The sequence below is a fragment of the Cupressus sempervirens genome, chromosome 2 (genome assembly GCF_028749045.1).
Source record: "Cupressus sempervirens isolate cs-2001-9-10 chromosome 2, ASM2874904v1, whole genome shotgun sequence".
NCBI classification, from domain to species: domain Eukaryota; kingdom Viridiplantae; phylum Streptophyta; class Pinopsida; order Cupressales; family Cupressaceae; genus Cupressus; species Cupressus sempervirens.
Window position 1 is genome coordinate 1,328,095 of NC_143119.1, and position 23,989 is coordinate 1,352,083.

Genomic DNA, 23,989 nt, shown 5'->3' on the forward strand with positions numbered 1-23,989 from the left:
GAGAAATTGTGTGTTGAAGATATCCATCATTAGTTGAGTGAGCAACATTATTAGGGTGGACCAGAAGTGTATATGTAGTGGGTTGGTGCTCATGACGATAGTTGAGGAAGTTGGAGTTTCCAGTAGGTCAGAGCTTGCAAAGTGTGGGAGTTGGAGCTTCTCGTGAGTCGATGCTCATAAACTGAGGGGTTGGAGCCTCTAGTAGGTCGCAGCCTACAAACATTGTAAAAGATCAAGTTATATATATATAAAACATTTATTGTTGTGGTTTTCTCCTGTATTGGGTCTGCACCATAGTTACACCACCCTGCGAGACGGGGGGACAAATTTCCAAGATGGGGGGACAAAGGGGCCTTGATTTGGGGACGACGACAGGGGACGGTGGAGGGGGGGGGGGTGTCAGGGGGAGCAGGGGTGTATATACTAGACATAGGGTACTTAAAATGCTAGTTATGAAAAGATGTACTACAATTATACAATATAAGATATAAAAATGTAAACAAATTAAACATTGAACATTACATTGAAGCTTTGAATTGGGATGTCATGATTAATGATCAAATGACAAACAATGAACATTGAACATTAAACATCAGAAAATGGAAGAGTTTCAAATTATATAATTTTAAATATTAGTATATATATGAGTCTTCAGATCAATAGTATGAGTATCTAGATTCTACTATCTAATAGTAATCAATGATCATATGAGTTAGGAGTTATGACATAAAATGATTACAGTAAGTATCATGTGCCATGGATCATGATATCAAAATAAGTATATAATGCAAACAAAAACTACAAGTCTCCAAGAGTCCAAATCAAAATGCCAAATCAATGATCAATGATCATCTCCTAGAGGCTGGAAGTTGAAACTCATCACCATTGGAACTATTAGTCTCTCCAAGATCAAGAGCCGAAAAGGGAACACCAACTAGTCTTGTGGCTGGATCTAAAGCATCCTTCTCATCAATTTGTGATGGCTCCTCAGGATCTACATCCCATCGTGATGCTGGGCTCTCCTTGTACACACGTGTCTTGCGGTCATCGATACACAACACAATGCGCACAACCACTAGCTTCTCTACTCTCTAAGAGCTAAGTCTATTCCTCTTTAGAGAGTGGATGAAGCTATATGTAGGCCAATTCCTCTCAGAAGCTAAGGAACTAGAAACCTAAGATGAAAAATAATTGGCCAATGTGAGACTCGAGAATTAGAAGTTGAACAATGATCATTGAAAACTTAAATAGGTTCAAGTTGAGGAACTAAGTACCTGGGACAACAAACGAATAACTAGTGTAGTGGTTGTAGATTTCGGTCCATAAACTCACCACCACAAAATGGGATCCTCTTGTGCTATAGTCTTGATATGCGCCTTTGTTGCTTGGTTGTAACCCCAAAGAGTAGCAAATTTGGCCCACTTAGTGCAAACCTTGGCTCTCGTCTCAAGTTCATACATCCTATCTATGCACTTGAAGAACCCTTTCTTCACATGAAAAAATTAAAAAGTACAAATTATTAGCAAGTAGAAGAATCAAGATGCCAGTAACTAAGTAATTTAAATGATTTTAATTTATAAAATGATAAGAGTCTAAGTCTTAGGACAAAGTCTTAAAGATGATTAAAACAAGTAGTGTTATATTACATAATAAATCACCTTATCATCGTGAATTGGTGTAACTTTACCAAGCTTAGTCATGTACCACTTCGGATTCAATGCATATGCAACCATGTGTAAGGGTGTCTTAAATTTGTCCCATCTACGCTGAATAATAGGTTGAATGTGATCATTATAGAAGGCTAATGTGGGGTCCTCTCGTAAAACTGCCCAAGCATAGAATCAATGCACTCGTACACCTCTCCAAATGTAGGCACATCCCCATCTCCATACCCGATCACCTCGAAGACTGGCATAATGCTTGAGACAATGTATTTTGCATCACTCCAAAATACATCACTGTTAACTATTTCCTTCACCCTCATCCCCTGCTCTGACCTGGAACCATCCCACTTATTCCATTCATTTGTCATAACCATTAGTTGCAGTGGCTCTTGCAACTCAAGCATTCTCTCCAACAGAATGACATAGGATGCATATCATGTCTCAACTGGCTTCAGGAACTCCTTCATGGCGAAGCTCCTAAATAGTGCATGTGAGGTATGGTGGTTGTAGATATACATTTGCACATCTCTAGCATCACTCACCACTCGCTTTATCCAACTAATCTTCCCCATGTCCTTTAGAGCATTTTTCATAGCATGCACACAATAAGGAGTCCACCAAATATGCCGATATGTGGCCTCAACAAGCCTCCCTGCAGCTCTATACACATGAGCTGCATCTGCCACTACTTGGACCACATTTTGTGGCCTAATCTCCTCAATGGCTTCCTGAAGAATCTTAATCTAAAAATCAGCATCTTTCGATGCCTTGAACAATCAACTGCCCTAAGAAAGAATGGGTGGACAGTGTCTAATGTCCATCCACCCATCCATGATAATGCTGCATCCTGATTCCTCCCAAACAACCCTCATGCTCTCCATGGATTCACTAATCTTGGAATACTCATCATTCAAGATTTTAGTCCTCAATTTGTCTTCACCTGGTGGCACATATAGTGGTAACCCCACCTTCGCTACATTCTGAAATGCCTCCTTAAAATAAGGAGACCAAGCAATATGAAGTGGAATGCCATTGGAAAATAACATTCTCCCAATGCATGCATCTAAATTCTCTCTTGTCTGGGTTGCAAACAAATCTGCTATAGGGTTGTTGTCACTATACTGTGCCCTGCGTTTCCCCTTGCTTGGCGGGCTGCTGCTTTACCATAGAGCTATAAGTAGAGGAAGGTGTAGAGGCTGCCCCTAGCAATGTAGTAGCTGAAGCTCTATAATGTGGTTTAGAAGAAGACATGCATTGGTGTTGTTGCCCCTGTATTTGTTGCTCATGCACTTGCTATATATTCTGAACATTTTGCCTACTAGCCAAGGTAGTAGGCACTGGAATGCGCAAGTCCTTTGTAACTCCCCAAACCTTGTTGAATTCAATTATGAAGTTCAAGTTTTTGGATTCACTCAAAAACTTACACGGTCCAACACTTTTACCTGTCCATAGAGGAGGTGTACATTCACTCTAGTGATGCTACCACACCATACATCACCACAAATATTGCATCTCCACTTTCTTTTGCCACTTGATGCTAATTTGCTTGTTATTCTAGTGGCAAATTGTTTTAGAGGAGATTTTGGATCAAACTTACCCCTAGCCCACTGTGCCAAAGATGGGGAGGGGCAATCAATAGATGGAGTACTAGGCAGCATAAAATCACTACCCATGGAAGTGGAACTAGTTTGGGCCCCTTGCTGATTTGGCCCTGATGGAGCCCAAAATGTTGCAAACTTTAGGGTTTCCATTAGAGAAGTAATTTTGGAGATTTATAGTGGAAATACGACCATTAATGTTTAATCAAAGATGTAAATTATAAGGAATTCATGCAGCAGCATATGGCCCTACGCATTTAACCAACATGCCCTATGGTGCAGACTTGGGATTCAATGATTATCCTGCAATACGATAGTGGCCATTTGCAGTATTGGAAGACCGGATAGAAAAGGGATGTGTTGTACCAGTCTTCTTATATGGAAGTATCATTGCTCTTTCTTCAGCTTCAGTGTTTGGAGGATGATAATAAAACACATCAGCTTGGTGTCACGTTACTGAATAATGTTGTAAAGGTGATTGGATTAAACTTGAGAGTTGGAGTTATTATAAATAGCCATTCTGAGTGGGCTGGAACCTCCTTTGGAGCCTTTCTTTTTCAATAAACAAATCTTGAGAATGCTGGAAGCTGCGCAGGGATGTATTTGGAGATAATGCTTCTTGTATTTATTGATTGCTTGAATGCAGAGAGAGATCCTATTCTTCGTTTGAAGCTTTTACTAACTCCTAAGAAGGGGTTACATAATTTGAGAGGTAGGCAGCAAAAGAGTGTATAGTATGCACAGTTGAAAAATACATTAAATAAATATATCAGAGGTATATTACTGTTAAAACATATTGCACATATAATGATCAGGGCAATTTCTTCAAGTCAGAAATAATATTATTCACATTAGAGGAAGAAGTATACATGGTAGTTTGAGTCAGCTGTGCAAGAAATAAAGGCAAGTTTCTAGTCAATGTCAGAACAAATATCGTCAAATCTGCAGCCACTGATTTGAAATCGTTTGAGCAAATTGTGTGTTATCTACCAAAGGCATCGTGGGTTTCCAATATGCACGCTATAGACAAGATGATGGAGGGGCTTGCTGGAGAAGAGCCGCTGGAGCATTGTTTGTCACCATTCGAGTCTAATGGTGTTGTGTGTTTGTTGCAGGAATTATCCAGTGCGGAGAAGACCTCTTAGGAACCAAGCAGAGAATGTCTTGTTTGAAGATTATATGAGAACTCAAGGATTGACAACGTCTTTGTATGAAAACTGGAACATGATGATTCTGTGACAGGAATCTACGCATAGAAGAAAGGATGGAAGGCCACTCACGAGAGATGAAGACAAATTTCTGGATGCCATTACGTCGAGAACCATAAAGCCAAACCATGATTAAATTTCCTATGGTACTTGAAGATTTAGATTGCAGAAAGATCACCATGAAATGATGTCGCTTATTTATTTGTTTAATTCCAAAAAATAAATAGTTATAGTAAACCCCCATTATTAACAAGGATCGGTTATTCTTTATGAAGGGACGTGATGCTTTGAAAAGGCACACCCTATGTTCTATGCAAGATTATAAATAAGGGATTTTAGATATATTCAGATACAATTCATATTCATATTTTTAGAATTATATATATTCAGAGGCACTTATGATATATTATTTTTTTTTTATCAGTAAAGAAATGATTTTTTGAACTAAGCCTGTGAATGGTGGATTATTGAATGAATTTTGTGCAATTCTGGAGTCAAACTGTATTGGATGGATCATCCGTAAGGAGTGTCTCCAGTACAATTTTATTTCCAGATCAGTAAGAAATATTTATTTTAATTTATTTGCATTAGAGTTTTAAATTATTATTAAGTTGTGTCCTTTAAAAATATTTCATTTATTTTCTCGAAAAGTAAATATTATAAAATTTCAACAAGTGGACGGGGTCATTATTGTATTTTAAATTTGATAAACATATATATTGTGAAATATTTAATTGTTTCCATTATTATGTCTAGTTTGTCTCTATAGGGGTTAAAGTGCATCTTAGACTAGTTTAAAATTGCGTTTGTATAATTGATCTGTCACTTCTAGATTATTAATCTGTTTATAGTTTAAATATATTGAACTTTATAAAATTGTACGTTTCAACTTATAATATTGACTTTGATTGCCCATTTAATTAAGCATTGGTCTTTTACTCTTGATTCATAATCCATATGCTGGCAACTGTTTCATTTCTTTCCATTAAAAAATTAATATATTCATTTGTTGCATTCATTTTTATTTAAAAACATTATCACATTTATTTATACAATCATTTACTTTTGTTCTTAATTCATAATTTGCAAGTCTGAAGTTTTCTATAATTCTTGTTGTTAAGAAAATTTTCAATATATTCGCGTTCTAATCAATTTGCTATAAGCGTCTTGGATTTAAGATTGTTGTCCAGGATGAGGTATACCCGGCTTGGTTTTGCAAAGCTAGAAGTGCAAAAGATTTGGATCACATTGATCAATCTCATCAAGTTGGCCTTAACCAGTTGAATATCCCAACATCGAGCAAGCAAGGCTCGTAGGATTCCAATCTGCAGTTTTGGGAACCAACAGGCCCAGCCCCAATGTCACTCAAATGCTCACTCCTCTCAATGATGTCATCATCATTCTCAGCCCCAACCTCAGGCTTAGGTTAATATTCTGATTCATTGCTACTATCTGAATGAAATTCCATCTCATCATCACTATGAGAATCAATGTGGGAGCTCATTTTGGCACTCCATTTCACAAAATGATTTTTTTAAAATTTTAATAAAGTTAAATAAACAAACTTTCAGCCTATGCTCTACTTTAAATTTTCTAAAATTTGAAACTAAATAACAAGAATTCACAAAATGAAACATCAAGAATCTTAATCTATTATTTATAAATGATTCAATGAATGAATGATAACTATAAGTCTATAACAAAATGAAAGAACCCACATTTAGAACTAAAAACATTAAGCAATAATTTATAAACATGCATTTGAAAATCAGAAAAATAAGTGAAAAAAATTACTTTTTGCTTGAAAAACTCCTTCAACAAGATGCTAAACCCTCAATTTCTTCTTCTTGCTCCTAGGCTCTCCTTTTTCACTTGCAAACACTTTCTTCACTCTTGCACAAACCCTTAATCTTAGCTCTTCACTCTTCTTGCTGTTGCAAACAATGAGAAATGCAAATGTGAAAAAAAATGAAGAATAGAAGGCTTTTGAACAAAGGAGGAGGAAGGAATGGGCCCCATATACCATTATAATAAAAATAGAACCAAGAAATTATTAAAATAATGCCTTAAATTTTCAATCCCCCTTTTTGTTGCCCTAGGAGATGTTCCGACGTCCCCCTGCATTAAAGGGGATGCGGTCGCGTCCCCCCGCACTCACTGGGGATGCCGAGACGTCTTGCCATCTTTGGTGGAGGTGGTGCTCTGAGTAGTGCTGCCTGAGACATTGAGACGTTGTCCCTCGGTCCCGGGTGCATCCCCGTCTCGGGTGTGGCCCGGTTTTGGTGGGGGATGCGTTCCCATGTTACATTGGTTTCCACATAAATCTTGTGTTGTTGTGTTAACGTGCATATTTGTTTATTTCAAGTATTTGAAGTTGTTGTTTCGATTAAAGTTTTAAAATTGGCAAAGTTGATATTATACTGATTCGGCCCCCCTCTCAGTATAATCTTGTGCTCTTCACATCTTAAACATGTAGTGCTATTACATTTGCAGTGATCCTCTTTCTTCAACATTTATCCTCTTTACTTTCTGTATATTTTGTTGGAACATTTAGAGTACTTTTCATTGCCAAACCATTCATGTATTTCTCAAAATTTAAAGTTGTCTTAGTCTTCTTGAAGGATCACATAAGGCTGCATTGGATTAGTAGCATAGATCAAGCTAAACAAGTTCATATCCATGATAAAGTTGTAGGTTTGTAGTAGGAACCTTAGAGTCACTTCTATGCAATCTAGCATACAAGGGGTCTTTGGTCAAGAGAGGATAGAGTATCCTTTGACACTTTGTTTTGCGTTAGTGTGGTCATAAAACACCCATCAATGAATATTAGCCAAAACTCTTTAAATCCTTACCCCTTTTGAATCACTTTAGTTTAAGCTCAAACCACTTTTGGGGAAAGAATTGATTGAGTCTAGGAACGTCTACATAAGTCCCCTTGTGATTACTAGGAAGATCACATCATTTCAACTGTGTTATATCCAACACCAAGTTGCTAGTATGCATTGTTAACCTTAGGGTTGCTGATCACACATTTGTTACATTGTTTAGAATTTGAAGTTTGATTTGTTCAAGAGAGGATAGAATACTTAGTACTTGATTTTGCATGTTGGAGGTGTCACACAAATCACATCAATAGAATGTGCTTGCCATATTCAAAATTTTGATACCATGTTGGAAACACATGAATTACTTATGCACTAATGTTGTGTTGAACTGAGCACTTGAGATCATTAATCTGCAATACCAAATAGCCTCCACCAATTCAAGAGAGAAGTCACAACAAAAGACGCTATTCCACTAATTAAGAATACAAAATATAAAATTAGTTTGATTTACAATGCGATAGGTACTTTCCTTATAAAGGCGTGGTAATCACATAAGATTAGATAAGATCATGAGGCATCTTAATCCTATGACATGATACAACTTACATGAACAGATATTAAATGCCTAGAACCCAAAGAATAAAATAAGTTCTTATCTAGACAACTAGAACTTCTAGAAAGATTCCCGGGACCTAAGTAAACTTATAATATTAATAGTTCCTAATAATGTAAACTTAACTTATTAATAGTTCCCAATAGTGAACTAGTATTGTAAATTGCCTTAGTCACACACACACACCTTTATTTTATGATTGAAATATAAAGATTACCTTTTGTAATAAATCTACCTTAGTGAGTTAATGTTGTGCGAAAAACTTTGTTATTACATTATTAATGATATGTTGCCCCCATGTTGGTGTCGCTTTTGAAATATCCAAATGCATTATTAAAGCCATGTTGTAACAAATGGGAAATATCCAAATGAACAAAATAAAATAATAATTAATATTGCATATTATTTGGTGTTATTTGTTATGGAATCATGGTTCAGTTTTTTGTTCAGTATACTCTAAATTTGTTTTTATATTTGTCACTTCCCAAAGGGTTTGAAGCTGTTGTGTGCATTGGGGATTTGTTACCACTTCAAACATCAGATTTTACATGGCACTTTTGGCCACTTAATATTTGTTATTAATCTTCCAAGTGTTGGTTTTTTTCGATCTGCTGCAAATGTAGTTATATATAGGTTTATCTGACTGAAGCTATCAATCATCAATACTCCCTCTTAGCTTAGAAGGATAAACACACAAGAATAAATATTACTTCAACGTAGTATTACAAATAACAATTTTAAGGATATCTCATTTGATGTCTCAAAGGATTTCCACCATTTGATTTTATGAGTATTGGTCTTCTAGAATATCAACATATGATATTCATCAAGTACCCAAATAAAGCTTGATATCACATCTGATATCAAGAGTATTGGCCTCCCAGAATATCAATGATATTCACCAAATACTGTTTTTTGAGTAATTGCCTTCCAGAATGTTGAGATGCAAGACATTCACCATATACTCAATTTGTTTGTTGTCATAATACAAGTTATTGTAAGATCGTCACCTTACAATAACTTCTGCAAATACAAGTGACATCATTTGGAAGTCATCACTTCCTCATGATGTACACATGGGATAGGTCCATTAGAATCATAGTCACACTTATGGACTTTCAAACTCCCACTAATTATCAATCATTTGAGCTCCTCATCTAGTGATGCTTACAATGGAGTGTCAGTCTCCCTCTTTTTCCTGCAAGAACATTCTCGGAGGAATAGATCAAGACAAATAACTCGTTTGATGTTAATAAGAATATTAACATTAGTTAAGATGTTAGTAATTCAACTCATACTTATTACTAACAATAACATAAATAACTCTTTATTTTATATTTTCAATAATTGAAATAAGTTAACATAACACATCTTAACTTTCATACTCTCATAATGAATCTCTTTCTAAATATATTTAAAAAATTTTTTATACCATGAAACTTACCTTGATTTTACCTTTCTCTACCCACATGTATGTTAGTGGATTCCTTAATATCATTTACTTCCTGCTGAGTTAGCGGTGAGACCCCTATACATGCCACACAATCGAGCGGAGGAGGGATCTTATATAATTTTGTTGCCTGTAATGCATTCTGTCCAAACTTTCCACGTGGAAGGATGGGTTTATTACTTCTTTGCCACCTTCGATGGTCTTATACATATTCAAATTGCACAGTTCCATGCTTTGCCAGGTGGGATGCTCTTTAATAACTTCCCCATCGTTGAAATGACTTGTTTCTTTGCCTACATTTAATCTGGAAACAAACTTTGATGAGCGACTAGCAAAATATTTTCAAAGCATTCAGGCAGGAAAAGTAACCAAACATTCAACAATCATCGAAATTCCATAGACCTTCCCTCTTGACCATAAACTTTCTGCATTGTGTATGCCCGAATATGGATCAGAACTGTCTTCTAAAATGGAAATGTTAAATTTGAAAGCACTCTTATTGTTTTAGATAAGATCCCGCATCTTTTCTGTTATCAGTGAAGTAAGAGACAAACACCGTCAAGCAGAAAATTGTCGTTGTAGACTCTCAAACTTACTAGGAAAATTTCTTGACTCTTCTATTCTATTTTGGTAGAAGTCTGCATACTGAAATTGAATGATAATATGTCAACCATTAATGTCAGATTTGATGCGATAAGTTTTCAAAATCGTATTTTTACTCAATCTAAAGTAGGCCTTCATAATTTGATCCAGGATATGTTTTAAATGGTTCCTCAAAATAGTGAGCAATAAAATCCAATCCAATCTAGAGACAGCAGCATCAATCTCATTGACTGTAAAATGATTAAAAATCTAATGTCTTTATTTCAAAAGGGCATCCAAAATAAATTATATTCACATCATCACTAGTTTAACAAAAAATGTTTCCAACGATACATCGAACATGCATTATCATCTGATTTTTATGAATTGCTGTAGTCAGATATAGACATGCATCACAATCTCTACCTGTTTACTTTTCTTTTAGACCTCCTATATTAATGACTAGATGGTATACACAGATTACATATTGTTGCTATAAATGATGTGAGATACCTCTTGTCAAATTATTTATTGTCACTGTATATTTTCAAACCCTTTTCGGAGATCTATTTTCACAGTCTCATTCCCATTCATAGGGATATTGACTGTTGAAGGTTTACATTGCAGAGTCCAATGTTTGTTCATATTTTTTATCACATACACGAAATTTTTCCATTCTGTATTTGATCGCTTGATTACATTTGTAGTTTTGCTTTGATACCGTATTTTTTTTGGATCTGCTGTAAATGTATTAAGCACTGCCTTATTAGGTATGTGTGTTCCAAATGCAAAATCCTCATATATATATTGAGAATAGGCCATGAATAGATATGTTCCTTCATGGGACATGTCTATTCATTAATGAGGTAATTAATAATAATAAATTTAATCTCATATATATATGTATGTAACTATATATAACAACGACCTTATATCTCAATATAAAGAACACACACACACACACACACACACACACACACACACACACACATATATATAATATCTCATATATAATTATATATAGGTTTATCTGATTGAAGCTATCAAATATCAATACCAAGTGCACTTAATGGTTTTTTTTTAAGTGAAGAACTAGTTCTAATCTTTAAAGTGGACACTGAATTTTTTATCCAGTTAAATTTGGATACAACTGTCAAGGCATGCTTTAGGACTCAATGCCACTTTGTTCATACTTGGGATGATTTTGTCTCTCTATATTTTCCTTCTTAGACACAGTGCAAATTGGACTTAGTTACTTAAGTGTGCTCATATCTTTTCCATCAGAGATTCCCCTAAGGGTGTTCTAGGAGTACTTGTCACTTTTCATACACAGATCATGTCGTATGCTTCCATTGAAGTGCATCTTGGGGAATGACTTGCAAATTTTCCCTGTCTTAGAAATTTTTTCAATGTTAGACAAGACATGCACCTTGTATCAGGATACCCAGCATTTACTTTCATAAACAACCTGTACAACAAACTAACACACAATCAGTTCAATCTGGTGATTTTTGGTTGCCAGTATACTTTCTTATTCAAGTACTTATATTGCTTGTAGAAAAAGTTCCCTAGATAGTACATATTCCCGTCTCATCTATATGCTTGCTTAACAAGATGTTTTGTTTGAAAACATATCATTGTTAAAATATTTTATGTAGTTATATGCTTCCAATTTTTAATCCAAAAGTCATCTGCGCTCTGGTGGGATTTTGTATTAATGTTACACATTGAATAGGTATTGATATAGCCATTTCTGTACCATCCTTTTACAATCTATACCCATTTTAGTACAGAATAGACAGACTTATGAGAGAATTGTTATGGAACATGTAAACTTCTTAATAATATCTATAGCTAATTTGATGGCTTTGTTTCTGACAGGTGTAGTTACGTATGTTACGGAAAACTTTTCACCTTTAGATGCAAAAGCAGATTTCTTGGGTGATCTGGACAGTGACTTAGATGTAGATTTATGCAAGGAAGGCCGGATTATGGAAACAGACCACGGTAGTTTTGTTCTGATCAATGTATATGTGCCAAATTCTGGTGTACATGCAGGCAATGGGATCCCTCCCCGACTAAGTTTCAAGCTTCGTTTTCTTAAAGCCTTAAAAGACAGATGTGAGTACTATCTGCACTTCCCTTCTAATTTTTACTCAAAGACATTGAATTTAAATAAGTACTTGGAAATTTTTGGTATGCTTATGCTTCCAGAAAGCAAACCCTTTTCTTCTAGAACATGAGATTTCTACAATATATATCACGTGCATGTGTTGTGCCATGAATTTTTGTTGGTCGTGGTTTATGAGATTTGTTTTTGTGTTGTTTTAATGTGTTTTTCTAGGTGATGAAATTGTAAACTCAGGAAAGGAGATAGTTATTTTGGGAGATTTTAATGTCGCTCATAGAGATATTGATGTGTTCGGAGACTGGAATATTCATGACATTTACTCTCCAGGTATTAAATATTTGAATTTTTTAATGTGATTATATATAAAGTGGTTGTTACTTGCTATATATAGTCAATTCATGTACAGGAAGGAATTCAAAGCCAATTTGCTTTGGTATCATTGCAATGAAGGATCCCATAAGAATCTCTAAAATATTATCATGAGGTCAATGTAAGCTGCTGATTATATGCTTCTATATGTTTAATATTGGTTGTTTTCCATAGGCTTCAGGAGAAAGCAATCCCTTTAATTTGTAAGCACCGATCGGCACCAACCCCCACAACTGAATTCGTAGGCAGCAACCTAATAGAGAGACACCGATATCTTCTCTAGGAAGCACCGACTTCCAAAGCGAAATTAGCACTTTCTTTGTCACCCCTTCAACTGATGATGGATATTGGTATTACAATCTTCATTCTTTCACTCAATGATTTCGCTTTCTCATAACATAAAAAAACTAGTATGATTACATATGCTTGCATATTCTTTCCAGATATATATGCTTCATAAATCTCTTACTCGTATATATTCCAGTTTGATAATATTTCTTCATAAAGTGTTTAGGGCTGTTTATGAATCTTCCTTACAAATCTTCATATATTCTTTTGCTGCCAAATCTGTATACATTCTCCTTTGAATTCTTCATATATTATTGCACATTTTCCCTTATACATATCTGCATATATCTTCTTTATATTTGCATATATACTCTTTATATCCACTTCTTCACAATTTTTTAATATTCTTTCTATATATATATATATATATATATATATATACATATATACAATGTATACGTTTATTCCTTGCGTCTCGTATCAATTTCTTTAATGATTTTTCAAATGGATGCAACTCATTGAAATGGATAAGACTGTTTCAATAGTCATGGCTTTCCTGACAAATTTGCTTTAGGAAGATAATCTTCCTAATTCTTGATATGATCTTTTTGTGATGAATGATTTTTTTTTGTATTTCATTCGCATAACACACACTGCTTAATTGTACTTCAATATCTCTTTATATAGACACACACACACACACACATGTATATCATTTTATATTCTCTTGGATTGAGTATAATTTACTTGGTCATAATGGATCAAGTTTATGACCATTACTTAATCCAGATTGAATGAAATGTCCCTTTTCTGATTTTATATGATATTTCATGCCTCTAATCAGATTTTCAAAAGTAAACAACCAATATCACAAAGATCCACCAAATTTCTCAAGAAACCCCAAATCGGGTATGTCAGGAATAGTGCCAAAAGCTTCACAACTTCACAAATTATTAATAAATCTGAAAATGGACATTTTTACAGAAATTTCAGCAGCATAACAGCCTACAAAATGACATTCTAGATCCGTATAGCCTTTACACAATAGCTCACAAATGTAGTACAAAAACTATGCTCATCGGGCTCCCGAAATTAACACAAAAATGCCCGGAAACACCACAAAAACACTAATAATCTATCTCAGAAGTTTAATCACGTCCCAATACATATATTCAGCTCTATTTTAACACCTTGAAGTCTGAAATACAGCAGCAACCTGTTGATGCGAGTTTTGTGTCACTACATAACATATTAGTAATTGGATGCTTGATACAGAATATCAAATATACAATTCCTCTCTTGAAAAGTTATCTCTCATGGGACATGAGTATAACTCCAATGTTCCTTACACCGTTGGATACTCGCTCAGTTTTATCAATGTGATTTGCTGGTAATCACGTAGGCGGCCTTGCGTTTTCCTGTTTGAGAAAAATTTGGATCTTGGTGAGAAAATGGAGATGGTGGTTCGGTGTGAATGCTAGATGATGTTGATGGCGCGATGATGGCAATGTAGGGTGAATGGCGATGGAAGGTGAGAATGCCGATGTTTTGGTTTACTTCTCTAACTAACCTCTTCTAAGCATGAAATTTGGCTGCTCAACTACTCCTACTCCTAAGAATGGAAGGTTAGCAGATGGACGGGGATCGAATCTAATGAAGGCTAACCAGCGGCCCTACCTCCATAGATGCAACGCTTCAAAGGAAAGTAAACTAGATCACCACACAAAGCCTCCCAACCAGCCGCTAGGATGCTAGTGGCCTAGTGTTGACCCCTATCAAACATCTACCAAAGCTACCATGCAACTATCCATTTTATTTTACTCTTACTCTAACAACTTGAAATGAAATTGCTTCAACTTGAAAAGAAAATTTAACTATGTGGAAGTAGAAAACATGCAATAACACCCAATGTTCTTAGTCAACATGCAATGAAAAAGAGAGCACTTTGGTATTATTTTCGCAACAATTTCTCCAACCCCTCCTCTTTACAAATGAGAGCCAATGGCCTTATATAGAGGTCCAAAATACAATGGACGGTAGAGATCAAAACAAGATCGACGATCCAGATTGGATCCAAAAACCCTAATTAGGGTTGCCACCCCATCGGCCAATGAGAAGATGTCACCTCATCAATGGACCAATGAAAAAAGTGCAAAAGTGGCAACCAATGAGAAGGCACCAAAATGGTGGCCAATCAGAAACAAACACTTGTCCTATTCTAGAAGAAAGGGAAAGTTGCCACTTGGGCTTACATAAGATGATCTTCTAATATAATTCTTCCTTTTTCTTTTGTTCTTTTAGCTAAGGCAATGAACTTAGCTAGCCTTTCGTTAACTTCTTCCATAGGAGGACAAGGTGTGTGCTTCGCTCGGAGTTCTGCTGACTTTGCCACGCTGTTTGCTGCTTGTAGTATCCTTTCGTGATCCTTCTCATATTCCTTTGCAAACCCAATAAAAGCATTGAGTGAGGAAAGGGTGTTCAGATGTTTCCTTTTGATGGCAGCCTTTCCTAACTCATCCAATCTCGATCCAAATCCTGTCTCACTGACATCCTCCTCTCTAATACCCTCAAAATCAAGCGCCACCCCAACGTCGCTCATCATGGTCGAAATGGAAGTGTCGACGCTTGGGCCATGTTGTGCAATCTCATCATGAATTTCTTCAAGTGTTCTGAATCTGGTAGTCAATGCGACATACCAAGATTCAACTATGCTCAATCCTCTCTCATCAACCAACCGGGCTCTTTCCAAATATGCCTCTGGTAGCCTAATGAACGCCTGCAGCCTAGGAATAACCAAATCCTTGATGGGAAGAAAATTCTTCCATTCCTCTTCAAATAATCTGAATTTGTTTCTAACAGTCACCAATGACTGGAATGTTGAGATGAAGGAGGGCAAGAAATTTCGCCCATCTTGGATTTTATCATAGATCCAACCCCTTACTTCATGTAACTGAGCTGATACCTCTTCCGAATTGCTCCCGCTGTCTTGAGGAAGGGCTGCCTGATGCAGCTGTTGGATTGGCTGGCAATCTCTCCAATATTTATTTTCGGCCTCCAACTTTACTATCTTTTCGTTTGCCTTCCTCAATCTTTCTCTGATTGATGCTATGCCTTCCTGAACCTCCTCACATTCCATATCATCTGTATTTCTTCCCAAATTATGTTCTACTATTTCGTACTCTTGGGCTACAATCTCATCCGCTGCCTTATTGACTATTGGTATAGCAATCTGAACCCTTCGGTGACCATCACTGTTGCTTCTGATTACCCTTGCCACCGTATTTGCCATCTGTTTTTGATTCTCGCTATCATCCTTTTCTATTAGTCCTTGGATATCAACTGCGTGAGCCATTACCACCTCGCCTCTCGGCATAAGCATTTGCCTTAACCATAGTGGTGCAGTGCATCTCCCCAAATCCGGATTCGGTTTGACCAACAAAGCATCACCAATGGCCTTAGACGCCTGACTTATCTCTTCAATATCAATCGGCCCATCTTCTTCTCTACTAGTTTCTGCCATATTTCCTTGCTGGTTCTCCGAGAGAGGAGAGTACTCCGTACTTTCACTGTAGCCACTTGATTCCGAATCAGAGCTCACCTCCACTGCGGCCCCTTTATCACTCGAATTGACCTCTTGGCTTCTAGCCTTAGTTATACTCTCCCTTGACGGCGCTGCCCGCTGTCTCTTGGCTGGAGGTTCCGAACGTTCTTGGCTTTTCTCTACCTCCAAAGCCCTCTTCTTGCTATTTCTAACTGTCTCCGATTGCCGTCTGTTTCCTTCACCCTTCTGTCTGATTGATTCTACTAGACCTTCCTTCGGTTTCATCATCTCATAAGTAAGGAGAACCTTTTGTCTTTGTAGCTTTCTCAACTTGGCATTATACCACGACTCGGTATGCAAATCTACTGTCCTTGTGACTGCCTCCAAGGAAGGATCCTGATGATCGTCCCAATCCACTGGATTCAACTCTGTTCCAACTACTGTCTCATAGTCTTCTCTCAACACACTATGATCATCCTCCAATTGATCGGGAATATCAAGGCCTCTCCATCTGATATCTCTCATCATGTTCACCGACAATCTCGAGAAAGCTAGCTTTCTCACGTGAAAATCATCCTTTGCATTGGCCCAAAAGTCCTCTATAGTGGGAACATGCTTAAATTCGCTTCCATGAGATGCCTTGATAAGACCAACAGGGTCGAATCCTTGCCTTGCTCTGTACCATCCTAGATGATACCACTCCAATTCCTTTTCCGCAGCCTCAAAGGTGGCCTGATTTGGGCAACTATCATTGCCAATTATAATTGAGAAGGAAATGCCTGTTTTCCCCTCATTCCTCATTACTCTATCATAGTGCTCAAGCTGCCTAGCCAATTCCATCAAAACTACCTTGTAGGGCGGGTATCTTGGAAGCCTCTTGGGACAAACTGTACTTCCTGCCACTCTAATGTATGTGAATTGCGGGAATTGGATGAACCAACTCCCAAACTTCTTAATCCTTGCTTTTGCTTCCGATGAAAGTCTCTTAGCAGGCGCCCCTTGTAATACCCTTACTGTCTTCATGGCGAATGCATCACAAAACATCTTGTAATCCTTGTTATTGTGCAAATAAAGCTGCGGATAGCATTCATGCACCAAATATTGCCCCGGCCCATTACCAATCTCTCCTAAGGCCCTAAGTCCCGGACTCTCATACAATCTAGCAATTAAGTAAAACAGATAGGATCCCATGTAGAATTGCCTTTGGTTTTGAACTGTTCTAAGTTGCAACTCTAAATTTTCACTTATGATCCTAGCCCAATCAAATTTTCCTTTTCCCTTTTCAATTTCATCAATGAAGAAGTACATCCAGTTTTCGAATTGCATAGCTTGAGCTAGGCCCATGATCCGGCTGAGAAAAATAATGAGATCGCCATATTCCGGCTTGAAATCTGCTACTGTAAGCCTTGTTGATTTGTTAACTCCTTTCCTTCCTTCGTGTATCCAATTCCACTTTAGATGTGAGAAGTAGGCCTCTTGGTTACCTTGAAATGATTTGGCCGCCTGATCCACCATTACAACTGTCATGCCCTTGCTCTGGGGAATATTAAATGTCTCTTCAATTGCTTGTTCGCCAATGTTGGCCAACACTCTCTTCCCTTCGCCAAAAATGATGGATTTACTGTCTAGATCAAATCTGGATGCACACTCCATAATCAATTCCGGACAAGGCAAAGTAGGAGGAAAAGCTGCTGCATGTACAATTCCGCTCTTGTATATAACAAAGAATAACAAAGAATGAGCAAAAATCAAGTTCTGGAATCAGCCCAAAATGCCTCCAAACCCTTTAAAAGAGGGCATAACCGTAACTCACGTCCAAGAGAGGTTAATGAAACATATTTTAATAATAATTTTCATTTATTAGTCCAACGGTTTCCAAAGATTAACCCCCTTTTTCCGAAACTTCTCTTTCTTGGGCCTGCCTGCCTTAGCAAAGATTATTATTTTTTAATTATTTGAAAAGGGGACATGACATTGAAGGTTGTTAATGATTGGTTTAATCTAGTCATACCCGATTAAGACCGGATCCTTTAATGTAACTCTTAATATATATGATTGTGTCTCTTCATGAAGAGACCTGTTGTGAATAAATGTGACCGTCTATGTCATATCCCTTTGAGAAAATATAGATAGGGATCTAAACCAAGAGATATAATTATCGAAATCAATAAATGATTATATCCCTTCAGATCGGGATTGCAGTACAGTGATCAAATCACATCTAGACTTTGCACTCAGTGTTCAGAATAAAATAAATTTATATCCATTCTATTTTGATTAGCGCCTGCAAGCAAAGTAAAGACTAGTATCCATCAAATATGCAATCAAGCAATCATCATAAGTTTAATAATCATTTACATGGTATCAGAGCCTTGGTAAAGAAGATCCACTTAAATTTGAGATATCAGACTATCATACATTGATATTATAGTCACGTGACATTCTTCACACAGTCCCAGTTTCTACAAAGAAGAAATATTGGTGAAGAAATTACATAGGCAGCATTAGTGGTAAAATGTTTGTGCAGGGGTCTATATATTCTTATCAAGCTGCTTTAGATCCACCCATTGCATTCAATAGCACTACTAAGAATAATGCAAAGTCTTCAAAATACATTCAGATTGTGGCTGAAGATATATAACACATTGCAGGGGATGTACAACATAGAAGTCACAGTTTGCACTATATCGCAGAGGATATGAAGTTATTATTGTAATGTTCCTTTTAGGGACATTATAAATATTGAAGTCTTATTCTATATAATATTAAAATTGACCCTGAGACATAGATGCAAAATATTAAAAAGGTCAATTTAATGTTATACAAAGGACAAAGGGTCAAGGAAGAACAAGACGAAATACCTTAGGGAAGTTGAAGAGCCTCAAGGGAATAGGAAGAAAACCAGAGAGGAGCCGAAGAGTCTTGGTTTGTGTATTAGGGGGGAAAGAGGCTCATTGTTGGGCATGCTTGATTTTTATGATTCAGTTCAATTTTCTCTCTTGTGAGTCTCAAATAGCTTCAGCTTTTAGCTAGTTGGAGGATGCAGCCCCTCGTGCTAGCAGACAATGGACGCAAACCCATTGTCCCGGGAAACATTGTTTCAGGTGTTTCATTTGTGCTTACAGGTTCTTATTCTAGCATTCCAATTTGACTGTCAAATCTGTATTTAGGATTGGGTTTTTGTATTGGTTATTGTATTGCTGTTGTATAATGCAATAATGTATTTGTGGAGTTGTATGGAAGTTTCTAGTTTTAACATTATAAGTTTGTAATGCATTTATATATGCCTGAAATTCTGAATATTATTCTGAAAGGAACTGGTTATTAAATTGTGAAGAATCTCCTGGTTTAAACATCATATTGTATTCCATTTGCCTATATCTGAGTTTGAATATTGTAATTAAGAAGAAGTTGGTTAAACATCCATCGACTATTGTACTAGATTCATTTGTGTTGGAATACATCTGCAAGGTTTAAGTTTTGATTATTTTGTTTACAAGAGAAATAAACAAATATCTGGTTAGGGGATATTATAGTGGTATTAGAGCTGGTCTTCTTGCCAACCCGTGTGATTTCCTATTAACAGATTTAATAGAGATTGCAATGTCAGAAGTAATTTCTATCCGGTTTGGAAGGAGAATATAGTTTATGTCAGTTGATAATTGTGAGGAGCCGTTTCTTGTTGTGGCTTTTGGGATAGTATAACAGCTCTAATAATGGAAGGCATGAGATTTGAACAAGGTCGATTCTTGTTGCTAGGAAGGGAAGATTACCATTGTGCATGGAATTTTAGATTTACGATAAAAGATAGAAGACACAGTAATCTCCGCATCATATCGACTAGATCAAATTTTTGTTTCTGGGCATCCCATTAACCAGCATGGTTGCCAACCTGAATTGTCGACCACATTTTGTTGTCATTCTATGCCATTGAGGACCAACCCGCATAGCTGTAACAAAACACACACATTGGTAAGGGTGTTAGACGTCATTGAGCATAACATACTGAGACGGGAGAGATAGAAAAAATAAATTTAAAAATAAAAATAAAAATCAACTCGTATCTGTCATGACTTTATAGACTTGGTTTGCTCTTATTTCCTATAGTTAGCCAAAGGTTGGAAGTTCGGTTGTAGGAGGGAGATTATCAAATAGATAGGTAGCCATTCTACAGGTATACCACTGGGACAACAAGCAATGGGATCATTCTAATCGCAGCGGAAAGGAGCACTTTGTATCTCCTCGACAGTAAACATTGCACTTAAAATACAAACTCCAATAGCGACGACAGGGAACAACCACATAGGTGTTGGGTGGCACCCGAGCAGAGTTTACATAAGCTAGAGTTTTTTCTTGATTGGACAAGCACTGTAAAGAATTTGTTTAATGCTCAGAACGGCGGTGTGAAAAGGATTGAAGCTTTCTTAGTAAGGTTTCATCGACATGAGTTTTGGTGGCATTTGGGAGTTAGAAATTCACAACAAAATTACTTAAACGTTACAACACCATCTCTTGAAGCTAGTGTCGATGGTAGTAAGAGTCGTTTCAATAAATACAATTTCTCAATAACAAATCTAGTGGGAGCAAACACGGACAACTGTAGTTATGAGGAAAATGTTGTAGAAATTGGAGCTATTGCCGGATAAACGTTAGCGGAAGTGAAAGTTTGGGAAGTGGGGACCACAGCGAATGAAGTTATCGTTCATGAGAACGTAAGCGATGGTGGTAGAGTTTCAAATATCGCCATTGGAGATGAAATGCCATCAAAGAATGTTAGACAAACATTGTCATTATACCTTGTAAGAAAATTCCGGACACGTCATTTCGGCTTTCCATTTTGTATTTGCGAGAAGACTAGGCAAGGAATAAGGACGTCCGACAAGATCCTAAAATAACAAATTCTTTGTTGGAAATATTTTACAAATCAACTGGGAGGAATTGTATGCTACCGTTGAATGTTCCACCGAATAGCACAGCTCTTCTTGCTTACGAAGATGTCCAAGTGCTTTGTAATTTTAAAAATATTTTGAACTCAATATTTTCTGTCAATTTAGCCCAAAATGCTATTATCATAGTGAGTAGTGTTCGTGGAAATGATTTCTAATTTGGAACAAGCTGGATACTTGTTGACGATATTTCTACATACTGGGCGTTGAAGAGGGGTAGGTAAAAAGGTATCTACATATGGATTTGAGAAGGGTTATTTCCTTCAATGTATTATGCTTACAAGAAGCAATCCAATTAGGATAGTAAGTGAGTCAATATCACTTGGATATTCTATAAAATGGAGTATAGTGCACTATAATGAATGGTACCATAGTTGGATATAAAAGTTAGAACGTTTTAGTCCTTTTAGCTCTCAGTTTTGAGACTAGCAATAGACAAGGCTTGAGTTGACCCACTGATTGCCTTCTTTGGTCTATACTTGGACAGCACATGCATTGTTTATGCAAATAATAGCAGTAAAGTGATTTCAAGTTCAACGTGCACCCTAACTAAAAAAAATCTTACAACAGTAGATGGAAAAAATACAATCAGTTCCTGGAGTATTAAATCATAATAGTAATATCTGATCTTAACATTTGGAATCACATGCCAACTTTTTGTCTAATTCTGCTAGTTCAAATTTGTATTCTTTGTCATAACAACTAGGGTTCCTCATAGTGAGGCTGAAAACAGTTGATGGGATGGATATTCTCCTAAGAATATGCTAGTAAGGAGAAGGAATCTGTATGGGAGGAAAATGGAGAAATTAAGATTTTTGATGGCACAACATTATGCATGAAAAACATGGGAACTAGTAAATCCAATAAGGTAGAGGAAAAAGTAATCAAAGTGAAGGCATCGCAAAGGATAACAAGTAATATTGCAGGCCTGGTAAACTGGCTTATTATCACTCGGAAGAGAAAGAAAGTATTGAGAAATTGTTATTATAGAAAATACAGGATTATAATTAAATCATGAAAATTAATATGAAGCCACAAGCGCAGTAAGCCCATGATTTTGAATTTGATATAAGAGCAGAAATAGTCAGCATTTATAGAGCGTATAAAGAACTTGCTGCCCAAATTCAGAATGATTTATCATTTAGTGATTACGTGGATTTTCATTCAGAGCAGCAAAATAAGACTGATGTGGCAAAAGAAAGTATTTGGATTTGGCTTAGGATCTCCTTGCAAAAGACCAAAAAAAAAATGTGTGTGGAATTTCCAGCAAATCAAACTTATGCAATAGAGGTTCTTGTTAAAGACAAGCAGTCAACTACCATTGATTTACAACCTTCCAGCAACCATGTAGAAAATGTTACCGAGGGTACAAGTTTTTATGTTGGTGAATTGGAGGTTAGGGTTGACAAACAGTCGGATGAGAATGGTTGCACACAAGGTAATAACAGATTGGAAATTTTGTGTGATGAACCATATTGTAACTACACCCATGACAAAAATTCAGAAGAACTAATCAAAGATGACACTACAAGACGCTGAGCTATATCAACATGATAAAGAAATGTATGCATTTAGAAATCAATTGAAGGTTAGTAAAGACATGGTGGTGGCATCCTTGGTGTAGTATGACAGTACCCACCAGTTGATTGAGGAGCTCTACAGGAAGGTCCCAAGGGAAGGGGAAGGTGACTGGCATGTGGGCGATTTACAAAATGTCAAAACAACCTTCGAAACTATGAAACCAGATTACTTATATCTGCTATCTGACAGGGATTATATTCTTAAGGTTGTTGAGATTTATGCAGCACACAGTCAAAAAGGGAAAAGGATGAGATTGAGGATCTTAATAGGATGCTTAAGTATGTTTGGGAGGCACTGAGTAAAACTCAATTTTCTCTACAGAGAGTAGAAAATCAAATCAAGCCTATGGAACACTCTTGAGAACATGAGAACAGAATGAGGCAGGAGTTCTTCCAAGAAGTCATTGACGAACTTGAGAGTATTCAACAGATGCATGATTTGGATAGCTGCCCCAAATGGTTAAGTAGCAAAACTTCAAAACACTTTCAGCTTGTCGACAACCCTTTGTTTGAAGTTGTTGCTGATTGGACGTCCGACAATCCTCTTTTTGTGTTAAATGAGGGATCATCTCTAATTTGCCACGAAGAGGAAGAGTTCGCCTTCAGACTTTGGGATCTTGGCTCAGATCCTAGTAGTGAATCCAGATCTCAGGATGGGAATGATGAATCAACTTTTGTTGCTTATCATTTGATGAGCCCCAACATATTTTCCGATTTCATCCCATTCAGGAGTTGGGTGAATTTTCTTCATCAACCTCTGAACAATTCTCGGTGCAGTATTTATTTAAGGTTTTTGGTTAGATTCTTAGCATCATTCATATTCATATTACCTATGCGTTTGGGAATTCTCCAAGTTTATGCCGACAATATGAACTTTGTGTTAAGAATATCAACCAAGATAAACCTATAGGTCTGATAGTACAAATCGTACTTCCTCTTAATAGTAATATATCTCTAATGTTGGCATTTAATGATATATATATCTCTCCTATAGGTGCCAAGTTAGGAAGGGTTATGTCCCTTGTAACCCTTGAGGGACATACCCTTTAGAAAGGATATATATTTAGGTTGTAAATGCAGATTATAGGACACACAGTTACAACAGTCTGCTCTTATAAGGATTTTATATCCTGCAATTTATATCTGAGATTCTCTATCACAATAAAAGGTTAAATATTCTGTATTGTATCTGCA

General features: G+C 36.6%; 1 protein-coding gene across 4 annotated transcripts in view; it reads left to right on the top strand.

Annotated features, from left to right (window-relative positions):
- Nucleotides 1–23,989, top strand: part of LOC149570778 (uncharacterized) — a 153,447-nt gene that overhangs the window by 57,232 nt on the left and 72,226 nt on the right. For all 4 annotated transcript variants that reach the window (XM_089812340.1, XM_089812341.1, XM_089812343.1 and 1 more), the window contains 2 exons: nucleotides 11,822–12,061; nucleotides 12,285–12,398. In XM_089812340.1, the coding sequence (XP_089668466.1) occupies nucleotides 11,822–12,061; nucleotides 12,285–12,398 (354 nt within the window). The remainder of the gene's footprint in view (nucleotides 1–11,821; nucleotides 12,062–12,284; nucleotides 12,399–23,989) is intronic.